General features: G+C 41.2%; 1 protein-coding gene across 2 annotated transcripts in view; it reads right to left on the reverse strand.

Annotated features, from left to right (window-relative positions):
- Nucleotides 1-1,519: 1,519 nt before the first annotated feature.
- Nucleotides 1,520-27,112, reverse strand: part of sfswap (splicing factor SWAP) — a 109,289-nt gene continuing 83,696 nt past the window's right edge. For both annotated transcript variants that reach the window (XM_084047484.1, XM_084047485.1), the window contains exons 15-19: nucleotides 20,605-20,897; nucleotides 13,471-13,596; nucleotides 10,128-10,256; nucleotides 9,162-9,234; nucleotides 1,520-2,389 (exon numbers count right to left, since the gene is read on the reverse strand). In XM_084047484.1, coding sequence (XP_083903610.1) covers nucleotides 2,324-2,389; nucleotides 9,162-9,234; nucleotides 10,128-10,256; nucleotides 13,471-13,596; nucleotides 20,605-20,897 — 687 coding nt within the window. In that variant the 3' untranslated portion in view covers nucleotides 1,520-2,323. The remainder of the gene's footprint in view (nucleotides 2,390-9,161; nucleotides 9,235-10,127; nucleotides 10,257-13,470; nucleotides 13,597-20,604; nucleotides 20,898-27,112) is intronic.

Consider the following 27,112-nt stretch of genomic DNA (forward strand, 5'->3'; position numbering starts at 1 on the left):
AGTTTTCCTGCATAAGTAAAGCGAAACAGAAGATTTTAGATGACAAAGTGCTGGGGAGTGTTACATACGGGCAGAACGGAGACACAGCAGTGTCTTGTATAGGCTACATCCTTGTTTCCTACTGGGATACAGAACTCTTTACAGGGCTCCACCATAAGAGCTTCAATGGGTGCTACTGTATGGGTGCCAGGCACCGCTGACCAACAATCTAGAGTAGACAATCCCCAAGAATATAGTTTGTTTGTAGACAAAAACACAGTGATATATAATTTCTCTTGGTGCTGCCCAAGAATGAAAAAAAAAAACAAAACATATTGACATGAGAAAACTTAAATCAGCATGGGTATTGCGGGTTGGGCATCAAGGCCACTGTGGCCTCAGAGCAAATAATTTGAAGGGCATACGACCAAACCGATAGGGCTTATTGGCAATGGCCTTCATGACCTGCATTAAATTCCTACCCTGACCTAGACTAATATCTTACAAATGATTTCAGTAGCTTGCACCCATATGCCCTGATTCACACAAGCCTGCTCCAAGGTCTGCGCATGAGCATACACGAAATGCTTCCTTTATACTGTTGTACGATGGCGGCATGCACAGAAAATTACGGATCTACAATTCACAATACGCCGCGATACACCGGCACACAATGAAGACAAATTAGGCTTGAGCATTACAGTATACAAGTACTGCATCTCTAAACTAAAAGACCACCAGCACTCATTTACAAAAATACATTTTATTATTTGGCACGGGCAGCACAACAACGGACGTCCGTGCCAGATAATAAAATATCTTCATTCAAGTTTTTTAAATTATTTTTTTCACATACAGGCCCTTCAGCAGTGTACAAATGTCACAGGACTGATTAACAGCCGCAGCATCCATAAAGCAAAAGCACTGACAATAAAATATCCTAAAAGCACTTGGGAGTGTTGGTGATCTTTTGGTTTAGTTGAATTGTTTTTGAACCGTGCACCCGCTAAAAGACTGTTGTTTGTGACGAGTGCTCGCATTCCTTTTGTAGTAGTACATCACTCTCGCATTAATGTCAACAGGCTTTTCTCCAAAACAAAACATTATCCATTATGAATGCCTCAGGTGCAACCCATGATGCAAGTATAATGACCCTGGTTGAATTGGCTGTTACAAATGGCAGCTTATCTGTTGTTGGCCTTGACACAACAGCGTAATTTAATTGTGAAGGTTAACATGTTTTATCTTTTCACTGTTGCATATTAGATGCGCCATTTACAATACTGGCCTTGCAAACATAATTTCTATTGGGATATTATAATGTATTGACCTTGTACTTCATGATTAAAACATTCAGTCACATACTGTATTCAGTCCAGTTGATGAGATGCGTTACTCACTGACAATAGACATAATTGACAATATTTAGAGTAGAGCAGGAAAGTGGTCATGACATTAATTGTGTTCATTTGTTTGTGGTGTGGATCATTGATTTTATAATCCCAAACTTTCAAGAAGAAAAAAAAAGTCAAGGCTCCTGGGAAATTCTATTTCAAAATTTATTGACATTTTGCATTAGAAAGCAGCTCTGCTTTGAATTCTGTAGAACCTTGACACAAAAAAATAGAAGGCCACACGTTGGAGCTGAGAGACGACAGTGAGAACGAAAATGGATTTTAAAGTGAGCTGGCCAGGTGGAGAGGAAAGAGACAGATGGGAGAGAGCGGGAGAGAATGAAGAGAGTGAATAACAGAGGGATGGATTGGGGAGGAGAGAAATAAAATGAACAAAACAACGCAATCCTTCACAGAAGGATGGAATATAACCCCTCTGGCATCGGCACAATTATGCTATGCAGCGAATAATGTCTCCGTCAACAATTTGGAGGAAATTAAAATCTTTCTTTTCAGACATGATGCAAGACACTTCTATGAATCATTTCCATGCTTTGAAATTGCCTGGGCCAAAAAGACAATAGTGATATACATCACACTGCATCCCGTTCACCCTGGTGACACAGAGCTTTTCTGTCAGGTACAAGTCAGATACTATACAGTAGTTCAAGAGCTCCTCGATTCCACGCTTACAATGCTGGAGGTACAATCCATAACAAATCTGACTCACATGCTAATGGATCAAAGGAAGATGACACAACACTAAGACAAACAGGGAGATGAAAGCTCAAAAAACATCCAGGCCAACTACAGCTCCAGGAGGGGGAGAATGCCACATGCTGATTGGCTGAAGGACAGGGGGCTTGACTTTGTCACCATGGTGAGGCAGAGAAGGGGGGAAAAGCCACGGACCCCTCTCTGCCTGGTTTGGGAGATAAGCCACGTTCTCTTCAGGATGTGGGGGGCTGGAAGGTCTTGGAGGTGGCGAGCATGGCCCGCACTTTAGCCATCAGATCCTGTTTGGAGGAGAGGAGAGACAAAAGGGACATGATCAGATGAACAGAAACGGGGAGGTGAAGGAAGAGATTGTGGTTGGTTAGTCCATTGGTTCTCAAAGTGGGGTCCGGGGACCCCCAGGGGTCCTTGGGGGGGGGGTACCAGGGGGTCCCCAGCAAAATGAGTTAATATAGCGTCACAAATCATTTTAACGACTTTAACTAACCATATTTCTACTTTGGCTATTCAAAAATAGCAGATCTACAAGAGTGCCACGCTATGAGCTTGTAAATCTGCCATTTTTGAAAAATCCCTGGCACAAAATATTTTTGAGATGGGGGTCCGCAGCCAAATACATATCATTTTGGGGGGCCTTGACATGAAAAAGTTTGAGAACCACTAGAGCAGTGATTCTCAATTTTTTTCATTTCAAGGACCCCCAGTTGGAGATGCATTACGATTAGGGTTGGGATCCTTTAGGATTTTAACTATTTTTGTTCCCTCTTAACTCATTCAGTGCCAATTAAATAAAAAAATAATTGCATACAGCGATTTTTCAATTTTCTTACCTTTTTCAAGTAGTCACAGAATATTTATCTCCAGTATGATCGATCCCCTGATGGTTGCTAATCAGAGGGTTTCACTGTGCTTCCACGAAGAAAAAAAAAAAGTCATCGTAACCCCCCCGTTCAATTGAATACGCATTTGAAAATATTATGTCTCGAAAATACATAGTAACAAAAAAGTACACAGGAGCCGAGATACAGCCTTTTTAAGTAATAAGTTAACCAAGAAGTGAATGGAGCAGCAAATCTTTGGATCACGATATCTTCTGAACTGAACGGTTCTGAACTGCTACAAAACAATTGCTACAAAACCTGTATATCCAGTCATTTTGGGGCATAAACAAGTTGAAGGATTAAATTAAGTCTGATAATGATGTACCGTGCACGTTCACATCATGTATACTATACACTACTTAAATCATTTTTCAATTATTATAATTTTTTAACATTTTGGACAAAATAGCTAATTTTATGTCGAGGTGCCCAGATGTCCCTAGTGCCCACTTATCTTGTATCCGTCCCGACGATGAGAAACAGAAAACCATGATAAAGCATCTATCAGTTTAGAAGCCCTGTAATCATTTTGCTCCCCACGGCTGCTGTACATTAGCATGGTGAAATCAGCCTGTCTGTTTTGGCCTTTGTGTTCTCTCATCTTCCCCCACATTGTCTCCCTTTCAACTGGAGATTTGAAATGTGCAGTGGTGGGAAAGTACTCAATTGCTTTACAGAACTTAAGTAAAAGTATCAATACTGCAATGTAGAAATGCTCTGTTACAAGTAAAAGTCCGGAATAAAAAATGTTCTTGAGTAAAAGTACAAAAGTATTGGCATCTAAATGTACCACTGGTACCAAAAGTAAAAGTACTCATTATGAAGAAAATAGCAGATCTACAAGCTTACAATGCGTCGCATCGCATTGTGGGTTGTAGATCGGCTATTTTCAAATGGCCGAAATGTTTACAGAGCTGAAGTGATTAATGTAGGTTTTCTCAAAATCTACAAAGTAGCTGGTAACTAAAGGTTTTCAAATAAATGTAGTGGAGTAAAAGAACAATATTTGGATCCGAGATGTAGTGGAATATAAGTAAAAGTATTGGAAATACTCAAGTAAAGTACAAATACCTCAACATTTTACTTAAGTACAGTACTTAAGTAAATGTACTTAGTTACTTTCCCCCACTGGAAATGTGGAATCCAGCAGTGGGTTATGCCCTGGGACCAACTAATGATAAAGATAATGCCAATAACAATGCCTCATCATCTTGCTCTCTTGGTTTAACTTAAGAGACATCAACCGAGTTGAAAATACAGCAGAGAACTGGTCTGTCTCACACCGAAAATAGCCGATCGTTGTGAGCTTGTAGATTGGCTATTTTGGGTGTGTGTCACTGGCACATTAAGTATAATCAGGCATTGTCACTGACATGTCTCTGACATGCACATGGCTGCTCTGTTTTCTCCAACTGTTTTCAGATGAACAAAATGAAACAGGAGAGGTACTGTAGATGTGAAAAGCAGCAGCATGAAAAATCCCGAGAGATTTCTAAAAAGAAGCCTGAAGACGTCCATCAGTGAGACACGAAAGACATCAGAGAAAGTAAAGCTCAGTTTATCCTCCATCGCACAACAGTGTTGCTTGTCGCCAAAAACAACTACTTGCTAACAACTTGTGACGATGCGACGTGTTGTTGAACACCGTCATACGACGGAACATAAATGAAGCATCGAGAGTGAGGTACAGGTAGAGATGATGAGGAGAATAATAGTCAAGGGAAAGAAGGGTAAGCTGACTTGACCATAGGGGGCGGCCATAGCTGAGTGGTTAGTGAGCCCGCCTAGGGAGCCAGAGGCCCTGGTTGCCCCAGGTTCGATTCCAGGCCAGGCCAGCATATGTGTCGATGAAATGAAATTTGTCCCTGAGCAAGACTCTTAACCCCTAATTGCTCACAGGTTCTCATTGGAAACAAGACCGCAAGGACTTTCATGAACGACCTGTTAAAAGGAATTATCCTTATCTTTATACCAGCTCTATCTCAGAGTATGAAATAGGGACACAACAGTTCGATTAATTAAAAAATATACATTTTACCGGTAATTAAATAATATTTTTTTGGGAAAAAAAAGAAATTCGCTATATACAGTGTACAGTATATACCTCTTGATTATTTGATTAATTAATTGAAAAAGAAATAATTGATAGTTGCAGCCCTAGTATGAACTGCAGACAGAAGAACACAAGGGTAGGGGAGAGAAGGTGAAGAGTAGAGGTACAATTGAGCGAAGGGTGGAGAGGAAGCAGACTGGAGTAATTCAGAGATAGATGGGTAATAAAGAGGGGTCCATTTGGCACCTGCACTGCAAGGGGTGGGTGGAATGAAAATTGGGTGAATCATTGATTATGAGGTGGCCGGTATGAAGCCATACATGGAGTGTGAGGTAGAATCGGGGCAGAATGATGGTAATGTGGGAGGTAAGTTATTTCCCGTCTGGGAAGAGCAAATAGCGACAACAGTGTGGCAGCAACATTATTAGCGAGACTCAATGGAGTGTTTCTAAAGGAGAAAATGGATTGTGCCTATGAGGCATATTCACATTTTTTATTGAATTTCAAACGACAGTTTGGTTTCCATGGCAGCTTACATTATTGAGTGAACAGAGATATGCTGTAATGGGGTGAGCAAGTACAACACGGTTCTTTATGATTTGGTAACATCCTTCAAGCTGTTAAACACTGCATGTCTGAATGAAAAACTAGCATGAACTATTCTCCACACTACAATAACATTGACCCAGAGACCTTTCCTCTAGTGCCACCCTTTACTCTTTGTACAAGCACACACTCAGACACACGTATGAACACGACACATAACCAGTATGGCTAGCCAAGTAGCTAATAACTGTGTGTCACAACGGCCCGTAGACGAGACAGTTCGCAAGCCTTCGTGGAGGAATTGTATCATTACAATGAGTGCAACATAGCGATCACATGATATTTAAGGCATTATGTTTCAATTAAAAAGCTTTAATATTATACTTATGCTGCCTGTTACTAGTTTAGAAGAGATCCAGTAGAACTAAAAGACAAGTCATTGTATGCTTGGTTGTGCTCGGGTGTTGCCCTCAGAAAATAGCAGATCTACAAGCTCGCGCTGCGACGCGTTGTGAGCTTGTAGATTGGCTATTTTCAGCATGCAACCAAGTGTAAAATTAGCCATTACGACGCCATCAAGGCCTGCCAAAATACATTTTAGTCGACTACATCAACTGTAGATTTAGTCGACTAAAACTAGACTAGACTAAAACTAAACAAATTCAGATGACTAAAACTAAATGGAATTTTATTCAAAAATCTAAATTTGCGGTCAAAATCAACACTGATCTAAACAGCTTACGGCGTACTCATTCATTCATTTCCTTGGACTAGCTGCAGTGTCCACTCCAACTCCCTTTCAACGAAGCTTTGCATCAGGACTGGTCTCAGTTCCACCAAGTATTTCTGTCTGTCGCCCTGAGCCTTTGCTAGTTGACTTGTCTCATACCTCATCTGGTTCTCATCACAGATAAAGTCAGTCTTTTTTGTTGGGGGTTCACTGTGCTAGAGCTAGACTGCTGCTGACATGAAAGGAGGAGAGAAGAGATTGGTACTCCTAAATTGGTTAGGTCAACTTGTCTGTCTCGGGTAGACGTCTGTTGTGCATACGTAGCTTTGAAATGTTCATCCATCATCGTTGCAGGTGTGTGAGACAGACGCACAACTTCCCATGGGTTCAACAGTATATTAGTCTTTACTAAGACTCGCTGTTTCACTGCCACACATTTGAAATATGGGCCACTTTATCAGAAGAACTTGCACTTGCAGTAACACCGCACTCTTCAAAAAGTTACGACACTAAAACAAACAAAAAACTAAAATACAGCTAATTTAATGAAGCTGGTTATGTAAGCCTTCATATTGGAGATAGTCTCTAGGCACCTTCAAAGGGTCTAGAAATGGAACAGAAGTTAGTAGTAGTAAAATTGGTTAAGTTAAACCTGTGATGTCCAAAACACTGAAGGAAAGGCCATATTATACAGTATACTGCAAGTTGTAATTTTCAATGTACCACTAATTTTGCATATGCGTGTTAAATTAGCTACATTGGATACAAATAGAGTACAGAAGTACAGAAGACGTCACTCGTTCATCCCCTGGTTCGTAAAGTAATTTCTCTATGGAGAATAACATTGGGTCATCTTAGAATCGTCTCATATAAGAATTGTGGTCTAAAAAAATATGTCTTGGCGATATTATCAGGGAGGAGGTTCTGCATCGTTTATGATAGTCAGTCACTTATATTTGATACAGTCTGTTTCTGGCAAAAATGTAACTAATTCGGCGGAAGTAACATTAGCGTTTACTCACCGTCAGTTGATGCTTCATATCCATAAGAGTCAAACCGCCGGGATCATTTGTTTATTTTTGGAACACAGTTCTTATTTGACACGATATTAAAGACATCTATGGGGATTCAGAACGGGGCTGGAAAACCACGAACCAGGTAGGATGTGTAAATTACGTCAGACTTCGGTGCTCTATAACTACAACTATAACTACAGTACATTGGATGCACTGGTTTTGTACCTTATTTCTAAACCTCATGTACATAATGTTTGGATGGATATGCCATGTGTAAATATATAGATACCTTGTTGTCTCTTTTTGATTCCTTGTTTTTTTTCCCCTTCTCTTGCCCCCCCCCCCCCCCCCCCCCCCTCTTCTTTCTCTTTCTGGAAACAATCAAAAACGATGGAGCTTTCACAAAAACAAATTTCACCCACTGTTTTACACCTGTAAACCTGTGTGATGTGACAATACAGATGATTCTGATGGGGAGGGATTTGGTTGAAAACATGGCAGAGGGATGCTGACTGCCAGCCTCACAATTACGCTGCCATTCTGTGAACTGTCAAAGGTTGCTACATGAGAGAAAGGGTGACAGCATCTGGCTCTCATGATCTGCAATCACGGCCGTGATTCGCAGCAAAACACATTCCCTCTTGTGTTCCACTGCTTAAATAATTAAAGCTACGAAAATGACCAGACTTCTCTCTGAAGAGTGGTGAGATTGGACGTGGGCCAAAGGTTTCACATTCTCATCCAAGTGGTCTGTTATTCAAAACAGTGGTTTAAATATGAAAGCAAGGCCCCAAAAGGTTTGATAAAAGCATATTTACATTTATGTTCCAGGCGTATAGAGTTGGGCTAATGTTAAATTGTGAGTTTTAAATTACTCTCTGCCCTCTCCATCTTTTCCTCTCACTCTATTCCTCTAAAATTAATCATTTTAGTTTCTGTTGGTCTGGCTCTCTCATTTTCTACTAATAGTTATGGCTCTAGCTCTCTCCCTCTCTCTGAGATGAAAGCAATTTTTATTTAACCATCACCACTTGGCTGTCACCTGTAGACAGCCAACGGCAAAATAATGCACACACACGTTCACACAAAAGGTGCCCAAAGCATAAATAAGCACATGACCACCACATACACTTGTTTGTATGCTTGGACACACAAATGCACGCACAGCGAAGAAACGCAGATGAGTGATAATACATGTACCACTTAAGCTGCCCACAAATGTTCTACTGGCTGGAGGCAGCAAGTGACCTTAGGTCAGAGATTAGCTGGTCTACAGCATGCAGATCAACTGCACATAAAGCTAAGCTCCACTGGGGTACAATCCATGCTGATTTTAAATAGGATATACAGTAATGTCCATATTTGCAACCATCAATTCGACTAGCACTAGACCAGGTAGGGAAGTCTCAGGAGCCCCCATGTAAAACACTGACAATACAATGTCGTACACTGTGACCAAATATGATATAGAAATATAAAATGCTCTGAGCTGGATACTACAATCTAGTACAATGTGATACATTTTGAATAGTAGCATATTTAAGATGCTAACATTGTTCTTTCAACTTTTTACAGTGTTTAAGAAGACTATAGGCTATGAAAAAAAGAACAAATTATAAAAGCATAGTTAACACTTCAAACTGAAAGACAGTTCTAGGCCACAGCTAGACTTAATCAAATGGACAAAGTCCAAAGATGTATATAGTAACAGATTCTTCTATTCAATGGGTCAAACACAGTTCATCTATTCAACAGCGTTTTATTGGGGAGGCTGTAGCTAAGATAATGGGTAGAGGGCTGCTGAGTGCAGATATAAATGAGGAATACCTGAGTGATTTTGGTCTGCACAGAGGACACTATGGTTGAGGACACAGGCTTGTCTTTCTCCTGAGATCCACCCCTGAAGAAAGTCGAGACACAGTCGAAAGATTGAGGCATGGAGGGAGAAAAATAAAATGAAAGCGTTAGTCATGGTCAGCTATGACTGTACATTATTATGAGAAGAAAAGGGAAGCGAGGATGGGAGAGGAGACGAGAGAGGCAGGGACAACAGCGATAGAGAGCATAAGTCTGTCAGTCCAATTTATGGATGCATGTGGATTGTGTGTAAAAGCATAATTTAAATAGAGAGGTTTGTCCCTGCTCATCCAAATGGACTTGACTTAGTGCACATCTAAAGAGGCTAATACAATAATAATCGTGCCTTGTTGGGACTGATATGTGAAATGATTAAAGAAAGGCCGTTGTGTCCACATACAGTACATAGGATTAGGATGCGAAGCCCTGCCTGAAACCTAATATACAGTATATAGGGGGTTTAATATAACAGAGTAGCTAGGGAAGGATTTCCCTTTGGAGGAGTGGTAGAGGTTTCATTTCCGATGAGGAGATCTGCGTTTGAATCCAGGCAGTTACAAACAGATGACAAATGTGGAGCTTTGGCATTTCGTGGGACTTTATTGCTCAATATGTCTGAAGGTGTTATATATTATGCATGTGCATCTTTGTGTGAGTTGGTAAATCTATATGTTTGTGTGCATGACTTGCATGAATATGTCATGGTATAATATATCATGGCATGGCGATACAGGATTCATGTATCACTTTGCTGGGGGGTTATATCAGCCAAGTGTGCCAGTTTCCAACTGCAACAAGCGCGTTTTTCCGACAAGCGCTTGCAAACGTATGCAAATGTTCACATACACAATGCCTTGTTGAATGCATCTCATATGTTCACAACAAAGGCCGTTCAGGGGAGCTGTTTTTCTGTTGTGTTGTGTTCTGTCTGGTTACCTGGAGCCCAGACTGGAGGCGGGGCTAGCAGACAGAGCTCTGGCAGGTGACGAGGAGGGGGAGAGTGGGGAACCCGCGGGCTGTAGCTGCCCTGAGGACAACAAGGAGCTCTGCTTCTTATGTGGAGACCTGAGAGAAAACAGCAATTTACAGTGTACAGTCAGTGTCACACCACAAACTATAGGAGTAACATTTTATATATGATCAGATAATGTGATCATTTCTAAAAGCCAGTATAACATGAGTTATACATGTATATAATTACCTATTATATTATTATAGTACATATATACACAATTACAATTTAGGCATTTAGCAGACACTCTTATCCAGAGTAAGCGCAAGATCAGAGTAAATGGCATGAACATGGCAAAAGTAAAATGTGACAAGAAAATAACTACAAACTACAATTTAACTAAGACAGCAGGTAGAAGACTAGCATCTGTCTAAATACAGCCTAGATACAAATCTAGGCTGAGTTTATACCTTCATTTGATTCAGTTGAATGCCAAATTAACATTTCTTTCCCCCAGGTTTACACTCACAACGTTGAGAGAGAAGCTGATAAACAGCTAAAAGACACGCACCTCCCAGCTCTACTAGGCTGGGTGCTGGATCTTTTTTTTAACAGTGCATAAGAATAAAAATCCGCACACCAGTATTGCTTCTTAACGTTTCGATCCACCAAGCTCTTCCTCCTTCCTGGTCTGAGTACTGGTACAAAGTAAAATTGGATTTGGGAGCAGCAATACTGGTGTGCGGATTTTTATTCTTATACACGGTTACACTCACAATGTGCCTGTCCTCCGAGCAAGTATCGAATCTGCTCCGGCGGTAAAAGTTTTACATAATAGTGACGTGCGGTACTCCACTGTGCAGCTGCGTGACATATAAATATAGCATACTGATACAGCTGTTGTGTTGTAATAGTCTGATTCTTTATTGTGGCCATCATGACCTCGCTTCTGCATGAACGCATTAACAATACATCGCTATAATTGAATCAGAGAACAACCTTAAACATACCGTAGTAATTCCACAACAAGTGCATCAGTACCGAACTCAACCACATTGCATATGTTTCATAGGGATTTGTCATAGAGACTGAACATACATTTCCTGTGTGTGTATGTGTGTGTGTGTGTGTGTGTGTTTTGTTTCCTTGTTTAAAAGTGTCCCCACACCAAACAGACTACTGCAGATTACTAAGTCGAGAGATGAGTCGGTTGAAAGATGTGAAAAAAAGTTGCTGAATGCACCTCTCTCCACACCGCACCGACAGACGGCTACTATGGTGCTAAAATAGCCTATGGCTTGATGTGCTTTTCAACAACAAACCCATATACTTGTGCATGCTTAAATCATTTGAGAAAATATAAAGATAGCTACTTATTGAAATGCAATTTCACATTTTTTAACATTGAAGTGAATGGAGCAGCAACTTTTTGGAAAATGTTATCTCCTAGTTCTTTGTGACGAACGGAAAAACGGAAAAACCCCCAAAATGTTTTTTTTTATTTTACCAAAAACGTTTATCAACGTTTTTGGCAGACAATAGCTAAATTCTCAAAAACGTTTATAAACGTTTTTGGCAGAAAAATTAGTTAATTAAAACAATAAACGCTGCGTGCCTGCAGCAAGCAGCAGCGCAGTGCGCACACAGCCGTATAATTTTGGTTTAACTAATGATCAATATAATGTAATAAATAGCTAGAATGATTAGAAAAAAATGCCACAACAGCCTGTCATTTCTGTTTGAGTAGTTGATAAAATGGTTAATCTATTCTCCCTGTATATCCATTGTCCCATGAAATAGTTGGAGAATGAGCTATCGGGTTTGCAATGTAAAACAAAAAAGAAAAGTGAAAGCTATAGAATACCACCGGTCGCTTCAGTGATTTTACAGATCTTTTTTGTCTTAAAGAAAAGCAGGAGTAAGTGCATATGATATTGGTAAGCTAAAGATACAGCATGTATGCTTATAGTTTTGTTTCAGAGAAAATCTGACAGCTGACAGCTGGTGTTTGAAAGAGACCAGGCACACACACGTCCCACGCTTTGCGTCTGAGCACACATACTGTAGCAATATTTATACCATAGATATGTGCTGTATTGCATTTGAGTAACCGTCCCTGCTACCCCTTCTAGCAAGGCTAAGCAGCCAACCAGAGAGCCCTGAAAGGTCGGGTCGGCTTTCAACGCCTCCCTACAACTTTCGACCTCAAGACGCTTACCGACACTCACCGACGTCAGTTTGGTGGGGCGACACCTTTAGGTACAACCAATTTGCATTTGCATCACACACTTCCAACCTCTGTGTGTTAGAAGCAGAACGGAACATATCATCACTAAGCGATTGTAAGACCTCATCTGAGAACCTGTTTCTCTCTCCTGTCTTCATTCCGCTGCTGTCTTCCTGCTCCTAAAATATATATCGTCGCTGAAGGGCAGAAACCTGCCTATTTTAAACGTTGTCGTATAACGGTGCTTTCGTCCGACAGCAACAATGTATGTACTGATGCATTATGAAGCCCTTAACATAAAAAAAAAATGAAAACATAAACTCATTAATCCATTGTAAGACCTCACACCCTGCAGCTCTATCCGTCTCTCTCGTCTCTGCTCTGCTGCTTGTACATGCAGTCTCCTCATAAAATGCTGCATGATATTTACAGCAAATTAGACTAGCTAAGCTATTGCTTACATTTAGTTTGAGTTGTTTTTAGGACTATGTGAAAAATGCTTACACTAGTCGTTTTTAACAATATCAGAAATGACATTCACACATCTACTGTAGCATTTGCTACATCATTGGATTGTTGACTAAATCAGAACATGTTTGGACAAGGGGACCACTTTAACAACTTGACCCGAGTCAAGATCAAGTTAGCTGGGAAACGTTAGCTATCAAGTTGACATCAAACTAATTGACTAATTCTAGAACTGTAATGTAGAGTAGACTTATCTTAACCTCAAGATAATGTAATGTTAAGATTGTTTGTCAAGGCTCACTCATACAGTACTACTCTATACAGTATGAAAAGTACCTAGGGTGTGCAGTACATCAACACAACATTTAAAGGACTTGTTGACTCAGCTCTCATTGCATGTCAAGTTGAACTGTTACCAATATTGGGGGGTGGTGGGTACATTTCCTGCCTGCCTGCAAGTGAATTTCTGTTTTCTTCCTCCCAATTTAGCCGCTATGCCAATTCATCTTCCACACACATTTCTGTGCTGCCACTGCTGTTGTATCCTACTGGCTTAACTGCCAGTGAGTAGCCCCCACTGGGAGGAGTAAACTAAGTTTACCCGGCGGTGAGCTCTTTTTTAGTTAGATTACCTGGATCGTCTTCTGTGCTGCTCGGTGTTGCTGCCTGGACGATGGCGCTCCCTGTCTCTGTCTTCATGCCTCCTCTCTGATGCCGTCGCTCCCCTTTCCTTCCTAGATGGAGAACGTGACCGTGACCTGTCCAGACAGGAGGAGAGGGAGAGGGAGAGGGAGAAACATCAAGATAGGAAAGGAAAAGACACAAAAAGAGAATTTATATGGAGCCATAACTGTAGACAGGGCACAGGTTAGAAATTTGGCATGGGAAATGCAAGCAGGCAGTTTATTCAGAACAAATAAACTTCATTTGTATAGCACTTTTTAAATGAGATAAGTGAGGGGGGAAAAAGACAGACATTCGCTCTAAAATATTATGTAAAATCAAGAGGCATTTTGTATGGTTTTTCTGAGTGCTGTGTGCTAAAATATGATGATTGTGGTGAGTCAGGAACATTGAGGGGAGAAAACTTAATTTACACACACTGGCCAGTGTTACAAATTAATTTTCTTTCAGTTAGATCTTTTCTACATCTTGCTACTGCTAGCTTACATCCATTTTCTGTGAGGGGCACTGTACTGAATGACTATTTGTCTGAACAGGGGTTGCCTGTCCTCTCATAAGTAGACCAACAACTCATGCCACTACGTTAAGTAAAAGTTAAAATACAAGGACACTTTGGTAGAGGTTTGGGTTGTGTAGTTACCTTGTCGTGATAACTTGTCCAACTGGCGAGATATCTTGCTCCAGTACATCGTTGACAAAAATAGCCTCCTCATCGACTTACATCGTACAGTGACACAACTCTCAAAGTCTCTCTTTGAGGACATAAACCACCACAAAAAAAGCATATTCTACCACAATATAACATCACAAAACCCAATACACCATTATTTAAAAATAGAAACGTCAAATTCCTGCAGATTTTACTATGGGAAGATCGAGATCCGAACGTCCGGATCCAGTCCAGATCATCTTCCTACTACAAATGGCTAAATGAACATCAAGTTGACATTTGTATTTTAAAATAATGCCATATTGGGTTTATTTTTTAGAGAGTGACTTTCAGCTGTTTCACTGTACAACAAGGAGGCTATTTTTGGAAAATCAATTTCTAATCAAAGCAATGGAGCAATATACTGTATCTCGCCAATTGGACTAGTTACTGTACATCATGACAAGGTCCAGTAACTGCTCAACCCACATCACAAAGTGTCCTTGTGCTTTAAACTCATGAAGAGCATTAAAGTTGGATCGTAGTTGAAAATCTATTCATGTAAAACCGTTTCAGTGAATTGCATTATTCACACTAACACTGTTCATGTGAAGCACTTTTTTTAATGATGAAGTATTTATAAAGATCACTTGGTCAAATGTGGCATACGCCAGGGCTTCCCAAACTTCTCTGTGCCAAGGACCCCCAAATAGCCTGTAGCCCATTTACTTTTGAAAATAAAGAAAACACATACTTTATTTAACATCACAAACCATAATATTACATGAGGGAGAAAAAATGTCATAGCATAAGTATGTAAATTATGAGAGGACTGTTCAAAAGGACAATGATCATCACATGAATAGAGTAAAACATTTGCCACAACCACCTGTTTGGTAAGCTGTTCGCCTGAAGGCCACTTGAGGTTAATGGCACACAATATAGTTTAGCAAGGTCACAGCTTCCAGATGTGTGACCGTTATCTTGCTAATAATAATAATCATCATCAACCATCATTACCATATAGATTGAGTTGGAGCCACTAAGCACTTAAGCCCTATTTTGGAATATATATATATATTCCAAAATGGGTGTTACGATACGCCCCTAATCCACGATTCAATTAGACTTCAATGTCACGATTCGATATTCGATGTTTATTGAATTAAAATGATTAGGCTATTGACTGATTTATAAAGAAAAACACTTTCTCAATAAATAACTTTTATTTGAATGATAACAATTATAAATAACAAATGACAATCTAGAATAATAAAACGCTTAAAATATTAATAATATAAACGTTGGGTTTTATGCCCTAACAACTGTCATTGCCATTTTCAGATTCTTCTTTAACTCTTTCATTGCCACACTTATTTCAGACTGTGTCGTCCCAGTGCCACGAAAAATGTGCATTTTTCGTCTGTTTATTTTTTAACATTGAAGTGAATGGAGCAGCATTTTTTTGGATAGCGTTATCTCCTAGTTCCTTTGAGATAAACACAAAAAAACAAGACAAAAAAAATATATACATATATATATATAAAAATAAAAAAAAACATTATTATTATTATTTTTTTTAAATAATTTCGTAATTTCCGTCCGTGGCCATGATAACCATAGTAGCATCGGACGGGAATTCCCGTTTTTGGCAATAAAAGAGTTAAGAAGATGAGTTAACATTCTTTGAAAAGTTAATATTTCTTCCCATTTCAAAGGGGCTTCGACTGCCTTCCAAAGTTTGCAGGCCCTGGGTAGACAACCCGGCCTGGCGGAGACCTGCGGTCTGAGGAGGAGCACACCGTTCTAGTAAAGGCAATCAATTCCACATGGCTCAGCCCTTCAGTAACTCTTGCCTTACTTTCTCAGACAAGAAACACAGGCAACACACTTGTGCTCAAATGCGATCTGCTTGGCACTTTGTAACGTGGTTCTAGACTCTAAATCCAGCGTTCTCCCCCACTGAAAAGGCTCCCATGTCACCCCGACTGCGCTCATTATTTCTTGAGCGCGACCTGCGGGTCGAATTATGTGGGAGTTTGGGATTGTTGGCTGGCATCTTTTTACCGATGGGGAAATGAAAGGTAAAGCAGACTGGACTCTTCAATGCATCGCTACCAGCGGTTTCTCTCTCTGTCAACTCATTTGTGGCTGCATTTTCCCCGTCGGAAGCACGCCTGCACAGATAAACGCCGGAATGCACAGACAAACAACAGCGTCTCGGGCTTCCCTTGGACGTCCGCCTGTGCGGGAGCAACATAATGTAATAGTGCTAGAATCGCGATACAGCTTGTAATTTCTACACACTGTATCGAAAGTCAATTTCGATACATTTTCGGTACGTATCGAGTATCGTGACAGCCATAATATATATATATATATATACTTTTTTCTCTCTTTCCAATCCCCCCATAGGGGCCACGGCTCCCACTTTGAAAACCTGTGGCATATGCTGTACAGTACCATCACCACCACACAAGCAGCCAGCCTGAATAGTGCAGCTTCACCACTGAACACCACACTGTGATGTGTGTGGCTTGACTGGCTTCATTGACTGACAACATAGCTAAGGATTGTTCAGGGAGGCCACGCTGTTATTAGACTATGTCTTATTAAATCTGGTCTAGTTTCAATGATGTTTAGGAGGGTTTCAACGTGTACCATTTAAAGTAGTCTTGTTAAAGAGATCATCTAAAGATCCATCCACATAACATTGCAGGGACTGGTTTAATTAACCATAATCAAATAACAGGTTATCAATTTGTAAGCTTTTTTTTTCTTCTGAAAATCTCCCTGGAAGGAATTTAATATTAAATATGCATGGCTCTAATGACGATCTTAAATCGTAGCCCAATTTTCTTTGAAATAAGCAGCAGAGCTGAATTAATTTAATCCCACTGGCAAGTATGGGTTTGTAGAAACTCATCCTTTCATTCAAGACACAAAGGTCTTATTTAAATGGAATAGCATGAGGTAGAAGAGGAAGGCATCCTTCCTCTTTAAAGACTAGGCAGTAAAGCACTAATGTCAGAGCGTGGCTCCGAGGTCGATGCTGTTCACATTAACCTGAGAGACGAATGGTGCATACAGAGCAGTCAACTCTATAACCTTTACTCTCTCTCTCTCTCTCTCTGTCTACCGCCTGTCTTTAATACTTCTTTATCCTGTCTTCCATTCCGTTTTTGTCTTCATCTAAGGTGTCTTTCACCTCTCTCCCCGTGCCCAATTATACATTTCTCACTCTTTCTCTGACCTACATCATCCCGTCTTGAAAAAGTGACAGTCATACAAGACACATGAACATGTGTGCAACAAGTGAACAAACAAAAGGGTGAGTAGTCAAGGAATAAGAGAGTGCTAAGAGTATGTGCTTCCTTTTTTCTCTCTTTAAACCCCACACCTGTCTCACTTCTCCGATCACTTCAACTCTCTCAACACCCCCATCTATCTCACGCTGAATTCACAACAGCTGTGAACACATGTTCATAGTTCGGACATTCACAAAATGCAATAAAATGTGCGTGTCCGAGGTATGAGTGACACCCTCGTAAATAAGCACGTTGTGGTCCAGAAAAGAGCTCCGCTGCTCAGAGCGGATCAAAGCCAGCAGCTGCGCCTGGCTGGGGAGCCGACAGGCAGGAGAAGTACAGGCTCATCTCGGTCAGCTGGTTCGTGAACAATTTAGGTGAGAAATAGGCCATGTAGTTGCTCAAACGTGATTAAATTCACACCTACAACTGCTAATTTAATCCAAATTGTACTTCTGTGGCCTACTGGCTGCATGCACAAGAAATGTGGTGCTAATTGGTCTAGTGCAGGGGTCTTCAACAGGGGGTCCGGGACCCCTAGGGGGTCCTCAGAGTTACTACAGGGGGTCCGCCAAATCTTTGTGAGGTGGGGAACATTTTAGCCGAAAATAGCCAATCTACAAGCTCACCGCGAGGCGTTGTGAGCTTGTAGATCGGCTAATTTCAGAGAGTCGGGGTAGAGGGAAAAAGAGCAGACCAAGTACAGAGCCAATGGTCAAGTTTACTAAATATTGAGGGTTTAAAGGTTAACTGCCTGAAAATACACATTAACATGAATCCAGCTATCTATGAAATCTATGAAAAAGTTAAATCTGCAATATGATTTTATACAATATGTAGTGGGGGGGTCCCTGCTTCATCTCTCTCTCAGCTAGGGGGTCCTTGGCCTGAAAATGTCGAAGACCCCTGGTCAAGTGGTTTGCAAGATTAGCTCCAGAGACAGATGGACGGACAGACAGACCCTCTTATGGATACCTAGACTCCTGTGGAGCCATGCCGTAAAAACAGCATCTTAGTAACTCGTTGTGTTTTTATTCATCTGTACTCTTATTTGTATGATTTTCTTTTGACTTATTTGATTCAAACGCATTGGTTGCACTACTGTTTTTTATTTCCTGACTGATGCTGGAAGAACATTTTAATTTCACCTTCTGGAATCAATCAAGGTATCTATATGCATCTCTACCTCTCCCATCATCACTTTGCCTCTCTCTCTACCCCTCCATCTCTCTCACTTTCCCATCACTTTGTCTTTCTCAGTCTCACTCTATCATCACGTTGTCCATCTCTCTCACGCCCCCAACTGTCTCAGTCTCTCATCTGCCCCTCCTCCACCTGTCTCTCTCTCTACATCGCAGTCTGTTTCTCTCGCTACTCTCGTCTATTTTGCTCTGTCCCTGAAGCATTGGAGCTTTAGTAAAGTCATTATGAAGCTGATTCAGTCGATCGACATCAGCCCGTCAAGGGCAATAACGCTGCCAGACAACCTCCTCCGTGATTTAATAAGAGACAGAACTCAATCCACTTCCTCTGCATGCAAAGATTTACTTGGAGGCAAATGTAAAGACATGTCACATTGGAGAGATAGAAGACACATGCACGACACACCACAGATGATACACTCAGGGCTTGTCGCGGTAGGCACATTTTCACAAAACGTCTTCACTGAACACATTTTTTTTTATATTGAGGTATTTAATTCTGTACGTATCGGCCAGTCCCAGCGCATGCGCGCGCGCGCGCACACACACACACACACACACACACACACACACACACACACACACACACACACACACACACACACACACACACACACACACACACACACACACACACACACACACACACACACACACACACACACACACACACACACACACACGCTCCCTTTCTATCTATTGGTCTGTCTGTATCATAATCTCGTTCTGAGCTACAGAGATAAAGAGCTCTTCACTTCCCTTTAGCACACAAAATGGAAAGGAAAACTGTGTGTGTGTGTGTGTGTGTGTGTGTGTGTGTGTGTTAGAGAGAGAGAGACTTCTCAGGAAGAGCGTAACAGCATCTGACACAGACCTTCCTCCTCTCTCTTAAACCTCTGCTCTTTAATTCACATACTGTACAGCAAGTGATTTAAAACCTGGAGCTCAAACGCCCCCATTTGCAGAAATTACATTAGGGCTTGTCAATGTGACACCATGAATCAGACATAATTACAGACGCCAAAACGCCAGCCAGCCACTGATAATGAGAATTGGTCTGGATTACCAAGGGAAGAAGTTAGTATGGAACAGAGCTAAACTACAAGTGACGGATTCACCTGTGAGAAATCTTAACATACCTAAGCACTTGGCTGGGGTCCCTCAGGCGTCTATACTTGGTCCCCTCTTTTTTTCACCCCATCTACAGTAAATGTCTTCGCGGAAAGTAGACGATCTACAAGCTCACAACTGTGGCTATTTTCGGCAAATGTTTGCCTATTATGACATACCCAAAATAGAGAGAAGCTAGATTAGCCGTGGTTAACATACACACTAGATGCTATATTTAATTAAAGGTTGTTGTCGTTTCCATACACAATTCTTTTCAATTAAAGTTAAATTCTTCAAGCCATCCAAATCACAAAATACTATAGATTGAGATTTGTTCAGTAATATGTTGCAATTCACTAAGAGCAGTAAAAAGCAGATCAACAACAAAACCTTTCAAATGGTCAATTCTTCAAAGTTTTCTCAACATTTCTGGAGAGTTCATCGTAACGTTTTCCATGATCTCATAACATGATCTGTTAATTTGCATTAATTTAAACTGCTGTTTATGTCATAAGTACCGCACAGAATGCGAATATTATGCAGCAATGAAACATCATTTATTAGATGTTTCTCCGCGAATAAAAGCATCAACCTGTATGAATGAGGCATCACCAGCTTATTCATCATGCTCCCGGTGTGGACTGTAACCACTCCAACCCTAAAGTCTTGAATCCAGAATTGGACTTGAGTTACAACTGTACTTTGACCGGGTCTACAAGCTTGTGAGCTTTTTGTGTGTGCCCCCCAGAATAGGCATGCTGGGGTTCAAGTGGTTAAACAGTCAAAATGACTAAATATCCATTAGTATCCTACCTGGACCTGCGGGCTCTTCTGTAAGCACTGGGGAGAGAGTGTCTGTTCTTTGACCTCGACCTCGACCGCGACCTTCTCTTGTGTTTCTTCTTCTTCTTGTCTTTGTCCCTGCCTTTGTTCCTGTCTCGGTCTGCGCCTCTGGAGGCGGACGAAGAAGAGGAGGTGGGGTGCTCCCTGCCCCTGTGAGCCACTGGCTTCTCCTCACACGGTTTCTGCACCTGGGGGTACGCCGATGGTGCAGAGTACACCAAGGGAGGAGGGGGCTCCGAGATATGGCGAACGGCCTCTTGCACCTGGAGAAAGATGGAGAGGAGAGAGAGAGAGAAAGTGGGTAAACGTCAGTAGAGGTTACGTTAATAATGACAGGCTCATCTTAACCCCTGGTCCTCTCTGGTTAACCAGACACAGAGACAGAGTAAAAATCAATGAGTGCATCGACTGACGGTACAAAATCACACTCCCTCTGCTTTACAACAAGGACTTCGGAGATATTCTCAATTTCACAATGTCGCTGTGCATCACTGGATGATCAATACACAAGTATAACCCTCACTGTTCAATTATCCATTTGTAACTCAGAGAGTGCATACATGTGACGAAATGGACCGGTAAGGGTTTGAAGCAATGTTGGGAAGGAAAATGTTTAAAGGAAACTTTCCTGATTTTCAACCTAAATCCCATTGTTCTGTTGTGAGGAGCTCGATAACAGTGCGGCAAAAAGTAATACCATATGTCTTCTGTGTATTCCTCCACGAAATGTTGACATCGCAAAATGACGGAGATAAGAAACAAGTGATGTTTTCATGCTTGAGTGCTCTCTGTGTGTGTGTGTGTGTGTGTGTGTGTGTGTGTGTGTGTGTGTGCGTGTGTGCGTGTGCGCGTGTGCGCGTGTGCGTGTGTGCACGTGTGCGCGTGTGCATGTGTGCAGAGGAGCAGATTGAGTCATGCTAAGTCAAGGTTTCTCAGATCCCCTCCTCTACCCTCAGGCCATAATTACCTCCTGACCGAACCCAAGATGAACACACACACTTTCTAGGATAAAAGAAAAAAGCTGAAAGGAAAAAAAGAACATGATGAACATGATGAGCTCTAACAACAGTGTGGTTTAACTGCTCAGTGTGGGCAGGACATTGGATCTGAGAATACGGATAAAGAATAGTCACAAAAACACATTTTGTTCAATATGTGACAAATATTTAGATTTTTTCCCCCTTGACCTACCTACTGGCAGCGTGCACAAGAAATTTTGTGCTGACCGGTTCTAGGTTTGCGAGATTAGCCGGACACACAGGAGCCACAGCATAAAAACTTAATTAGAAGTTGCTAATTAAAATATGGTGCAGTTTACGCAACATAATGTAGCCTTTTGGCATCACAGAAAATAATAATTGACTCCTGGCTACTGTCGGCTGCAAAGTGTTGTTAATTAATTGATTAGTAAATTAACGAGTAAAATTACCTCAAAATTGTACTTAAGTACAGTACTTGAGTAAATGTACTTAGTTACTTTACACCACTGTAGAGCCCAGACACTCACATGGCTAGGCAGCATCTCCACTGGATGTGAAGTGGACGCACTGTGCATGACAGTTTTTACACCAACCTCAGAGTAGCTTTTGCAGAAATTAAAACAGAAGATGGCTTTTTCTTATGGTGATGCCAAAGATGATAAGGCACAGCTTTTAACATGAGTTCTAGGGGTAAAGCGGTTGCATTGCTAGTGTGCTGCCATGTGTAATCTGTGGTGAAATCAGTTCTAGGGTTTGGGGGTGCATTCCAAGTACAGTAGGCTTACCTTAATGGCTAGTAATGCAATGCAAAAGTGATCAATGGTGTAAACTCATAAAGTGCAAGCAGATACTGTAGTACCACCGTGTTACATACAATGGTACATACATACAGTAGCTCTGTACATTAGTCATAATTCAACCAACACCTAATCCACACTGGCATGTATCCTGGTCAGGCTTAACAAGGCTTTTTTTCTTTCTTCTTATTTTAGCAACTTATGTTTCTTTGAAAGGAATGGAGGAGTGAGGAATGAGCTGTGTTTCAGTGGGTGTACCCGCCATTCCCCTGCATGTTAAACTCCCTTTTGTTTTAACAGGAACTGTACACAGCTCTATCCATTACATTATTCTAACCCTTTCCTTGTTTTCCTCTCCTTCAGTTCAATTCCTCAAGATGCTCTCAAACACTTTTCCTATTTAATGTATTAATGCTTTTATAATTACATTCCAGGCAAACAGTAACACTGGTCAAACTTTTTATTATTTGCAAGGTACATTCCACTCAAATGCTAATTCAATTCAGACTTTGCATACTTTTAAAATGACATTCTACTCAAAAGCTAATCCTAGAACTAGACTTTTGCTGACTCTGCAGTTGTTGAGAAGAAAATGTTATGCAGCTCTTTGATTGGTCGTCCCGCTATAGGCCCTCTGTGAAAGTCACAGAGGACTGAGTAATAGAAATTCAATGAGAGCCTAATTTGAAATGAAAATACAATTGACCAATGTTTGTTTTTTGGTGCAGAAAGTGGATCTTGGGCCAGAGATCGATTTTCTGATTTAAGAAGTTTATCAAAGTCAGACCCTCGCTGGCAAAATGCTTCAAGTCATCTGAAAGCTACTATTGACCTTAAAACCTTTGTGGGCAATAGGATAGAGTTCCAGCTGAATGAGCAATGATGTTGGGATGTCAATTCTTATTATGAGAAGGTTAGGATGAAGGAGGACATTTTGAAATGTCTCATTAACTGTGTGGTGTTCTTGAGGAAACAGGAATTGCCCTTCCAAAGCCATGATGAAGGCTCAGGTGGGGCAAACAAGGGGAATTATCCGGAATTGCTGAATTTAGTGGCAGAATACAACCTGCTTACTCGACCGGGAACGCATCTGTGTCCTTTTAGATTTCTTTGGCTATTCAAAAATAGCAGATATAAAAACTCATAGCGCGGCAGCTTGTAGATCTGCTATTTTTGGAAAATCATGAAAATATATATATATTGTTTAAGCGAACATTTGTAACTCAAATCTTTGCTTCTGGGGAGGTCCCTGGAACAAAATATTTTGAGATGGGGGTCCGCGGGCCAAATTACATATCATTATGGGGGTCCTTGACATGAAAAGGTTTGAGAACCACTACAGTATATTATTATAGCAACATATGTTTTTTCAAAAAAACTGATTTAGAAGACATTTGTAGAATCCCCAGAAGCAAAGATTTGAGTTAAAAATATAACATACGATTTGCACACATTTTCATGATTTTCCAAAAATAGCAGATCACCGAGTGCCATATTAGCTTGTATATCTGCTATTTTTGAATAGCCAAAGAAATCTAAAAATGACAGATGCGTTCGCGGTCTTAACGGGTTGACAAAGAGGTTGCTCGGTGCAAAGGTGGAGCGGACGTTATGGTATCTGGTTTTGAACGGGGTGCAAGCCAAACCATTCCACAAGCCCTCTTCATTCGCTGCTATGCTCATACTCTAAATCTTGTCATGGCACAGGGAGCCTCCAAGATAAGAGAGTGGAAGGTCTTCTTTTCACACCACTCTGGCTTGCCTTCATTTCTCAGCCGTTATATTTGCCAGAGCAGGCTTCCATGAGTTGCTCCTACTCTGTGGTCCTTCAATTCTTGCTTGGCGATGCCTTAGAGTTTGTAGATTTGCTATTGCTGCTCAGTAAAGCAAACCAAGCTGCTGGGTTATATTTGCCAGAGCTGGCTTCCATGAGTTGCTCCTACTCTGTGTATATGTAGTCCTTCAATTAGTGTTTGGCGACACGTTGCTATTTTGCTATTTGGTGTAGACTGTAAATTAAAAAAAGGAGGGTACCAAGTATAGACCCTGGGGGACCCCAGACAATAGTACATTATATAGGCGATATCTGCTATTTTGCCCAAGGTTTTCATATTTTTTCAGAATGTTCGTCTATTATGACATGCCAAGAATAGTGACACTTTATGGTTTTAGTGGTTAAGCACATTTACCGTAAAATGTGCATAAAACTTAAAGTAAAGATGTGAGCGGCAGTTTATCGCTGCAGTGTTTCTGTGGTTCTGAAGCGTCTGTTGCCTAATGTTGCTTGGCTGTTTGTGTGCTGTCATGTCGGTTTGGCTTATATGAAATCCTGTTGGGTTTGTGCGGTAGGAGGGGTGGCTGTCTGCTCTTGTGCGTTTTGCACCTCCGGTCCATTCCTGCTGAAGGGCACACACAGCTTGTGCGATGATGTGATTATTTGTAAGGATTTACATTAATGCATAAGAGTATCTGATTTCTGTTTTGATGATAACTCTCACTCTCTCCGTGCTGTTTGCTCAATGCACTGCTACTGTAAGGGTGGATTAGTGTCTTATATCTTGTTTCAGGGCTGGAATTGATGTAGATGACCTATGCAGAGAGGACACAGTAAGCTAAGCCACTCCGGTCAGTGGGCCACAGTTTAAGTGTCATGGTTCGTTACGGATTGTACACAGTAAAATCCTCAGTGTTCGTTTGAATTTGACGTAACACAGAATTAAATGAAAGCTGAGGATTTGACTGTGTTGCGTCATAACCTTGGGAGTCATTGTGCAAGTCTGCGTAGAACAGAATGCAAGGAAATGTACAGTAACAGCATATAATATAGTTAATATGAAGGGAATAAAGGTTTGTGTCTGGAGAGAGGGAGGGGGAGAGAGAGAGAAGAGAGAGAGAAAGAGACAGAGAGAGAAATGAGGAACGCTCAGGAGCTTTGACTTAACAGGAACACAACGTATACAGCCAAAATGAATAAAGCTGTCCCAGTTCAATTCGAAGACATGAAACATGCGCTTTGTCTTCCCCATGATAGTAGTTTGTTACAACATGGACGTCGGAGGGGCTGGATTTAGAGGTGGAGATAAATATAAACGAGAATGGAGAATGATGAAAGAGGGGGAAAGTAAAAGGAAGATGAATGGAAGAATAGTGAAACTAGCAGAACAGACAGGAGAAGGAAATTAGAAGTTGAAAGAGAAGAAGCAGAATTAAGACAGAAAAAGTGTCAGACACTAGGACCCAATGTGAAGTGTCAGGCCAGAGGGATTATAAACTGTATATTTGCCATACAAGGCAGTCCTTCCAGTGTGTGTATAACAATAGCTAGTAATCTGGCCTAGGGACAAATCATTGATGAAAGAGACGGGAAGTGGGGATTAGACTTGCAAAGCAGTCTAGTCTCAGATGTGACAGATCAGTCACAGCGGTCAGAAGCAGGAGACACAGGGGAGAGGTGAGGAGAGAGAACATTAGAGAGGAGTACTTAGAGAGGAAAGGAGAGGACAAAAAGAGGAGAAAGTGAGCGAGAGAGAAAGGAGAGAAGGTAAAGTACATAGTAAATCATAAAGCCATCCGTGGTGTCAGGAAGGGGAAAGGGAGGAGGAGGGGGGTGTAGAGCTGAGAGCATCCACAGCTCTTCTTTCCGCAAATAAACTGCGTTGGGTGACCTTGTGTGGTGTGACCTGACCGTGGCACAGTCAAATTTAACAGATCGAGCCCTGGTCTGACATCGCACACAACAAAAAAAAATCACACCCTGTGTGAAGAGAGTGGTGCCTTTGATGAGCCCCGTATTGATGTTGTCATCAATGTTTGTTTATTGGACATACATACATACGGACGGACACACAGACAAAGTCAGATATAGGAGTGGTTGGCACCACTCAAAAATTGACTGACAATGGCGATTTTCTCTGATGTTAATCGTTACCTAACAACGCTGATTCGCGCTGACCTCGGGTATGTCCAGTCCATATATGGGCATATTTGCCAATTTGCGCTGACTTCGGGCATGTCCAGTCCATATATAGGCAGTATACTATATGTACATATACAGTACTCTGTGTCTGTGTGTGTTTATTTCTGCATGTGTGTGTGTAATTGGGTGTATTCACAAAGAAGAGTGTGTCACTTCACAAATTGTTATTGAGCGGCCTCGCTGCTCCAAGTCAACTTATACTGCTGTATGATCTTGTTTTTATATATATATATTTTGTGTCTGGAACACTGTCACCAGGTCTAATTCATGTGAAATGACTGCCCTTGTCGACTTAAGTGATTCTGAATTCTCATACTTGCAGTGTCTGAGTAAGTCTCTCAATTATAGTTTTCCATCTGGGCTCTTAACCACCTGCTGGTCCTGGAATATACATAATACACCCAAGACCAGCGGACAGACCCATGCAAGCAAGTGCTGCTGCACGCACACACGGGCAAACAGATGCTGTTATTATTCGGCATGCTGCCTCGCACTCTCTCCGACGCACAAACACGTTCTGTGCCAACTTCCAAGTGCTGAAAATTCAGCAGGGAACACCTCATTGGTGGCTTGCAAAGCACGGCCAATGCACATTTTTTTAATGCTATAAATTAACCGAGTTTGACAGACTCAATCGGTTTTCAAGTAAATGCACTGCATCTGAAGGCCATGTTCTAATCAATAAAGGGGGCATCGTTGTGTTGTGTGACTCCGCACTACCACTG

Source organism: Gymnoscopelus microlampas (genome assembly GCF_963454915.1).
Source record: "Gymnoscopelus microlampas genome assembly, chromosome: 21".
NCBI classification, from domain to species: domain Eukaryota; kingdom Metazoa; phylum Chordata; class Actinopteri; order Myctophiformes; family Myctophidae; genus Gymnoscopelus; species Gymnoscopelus microlampas.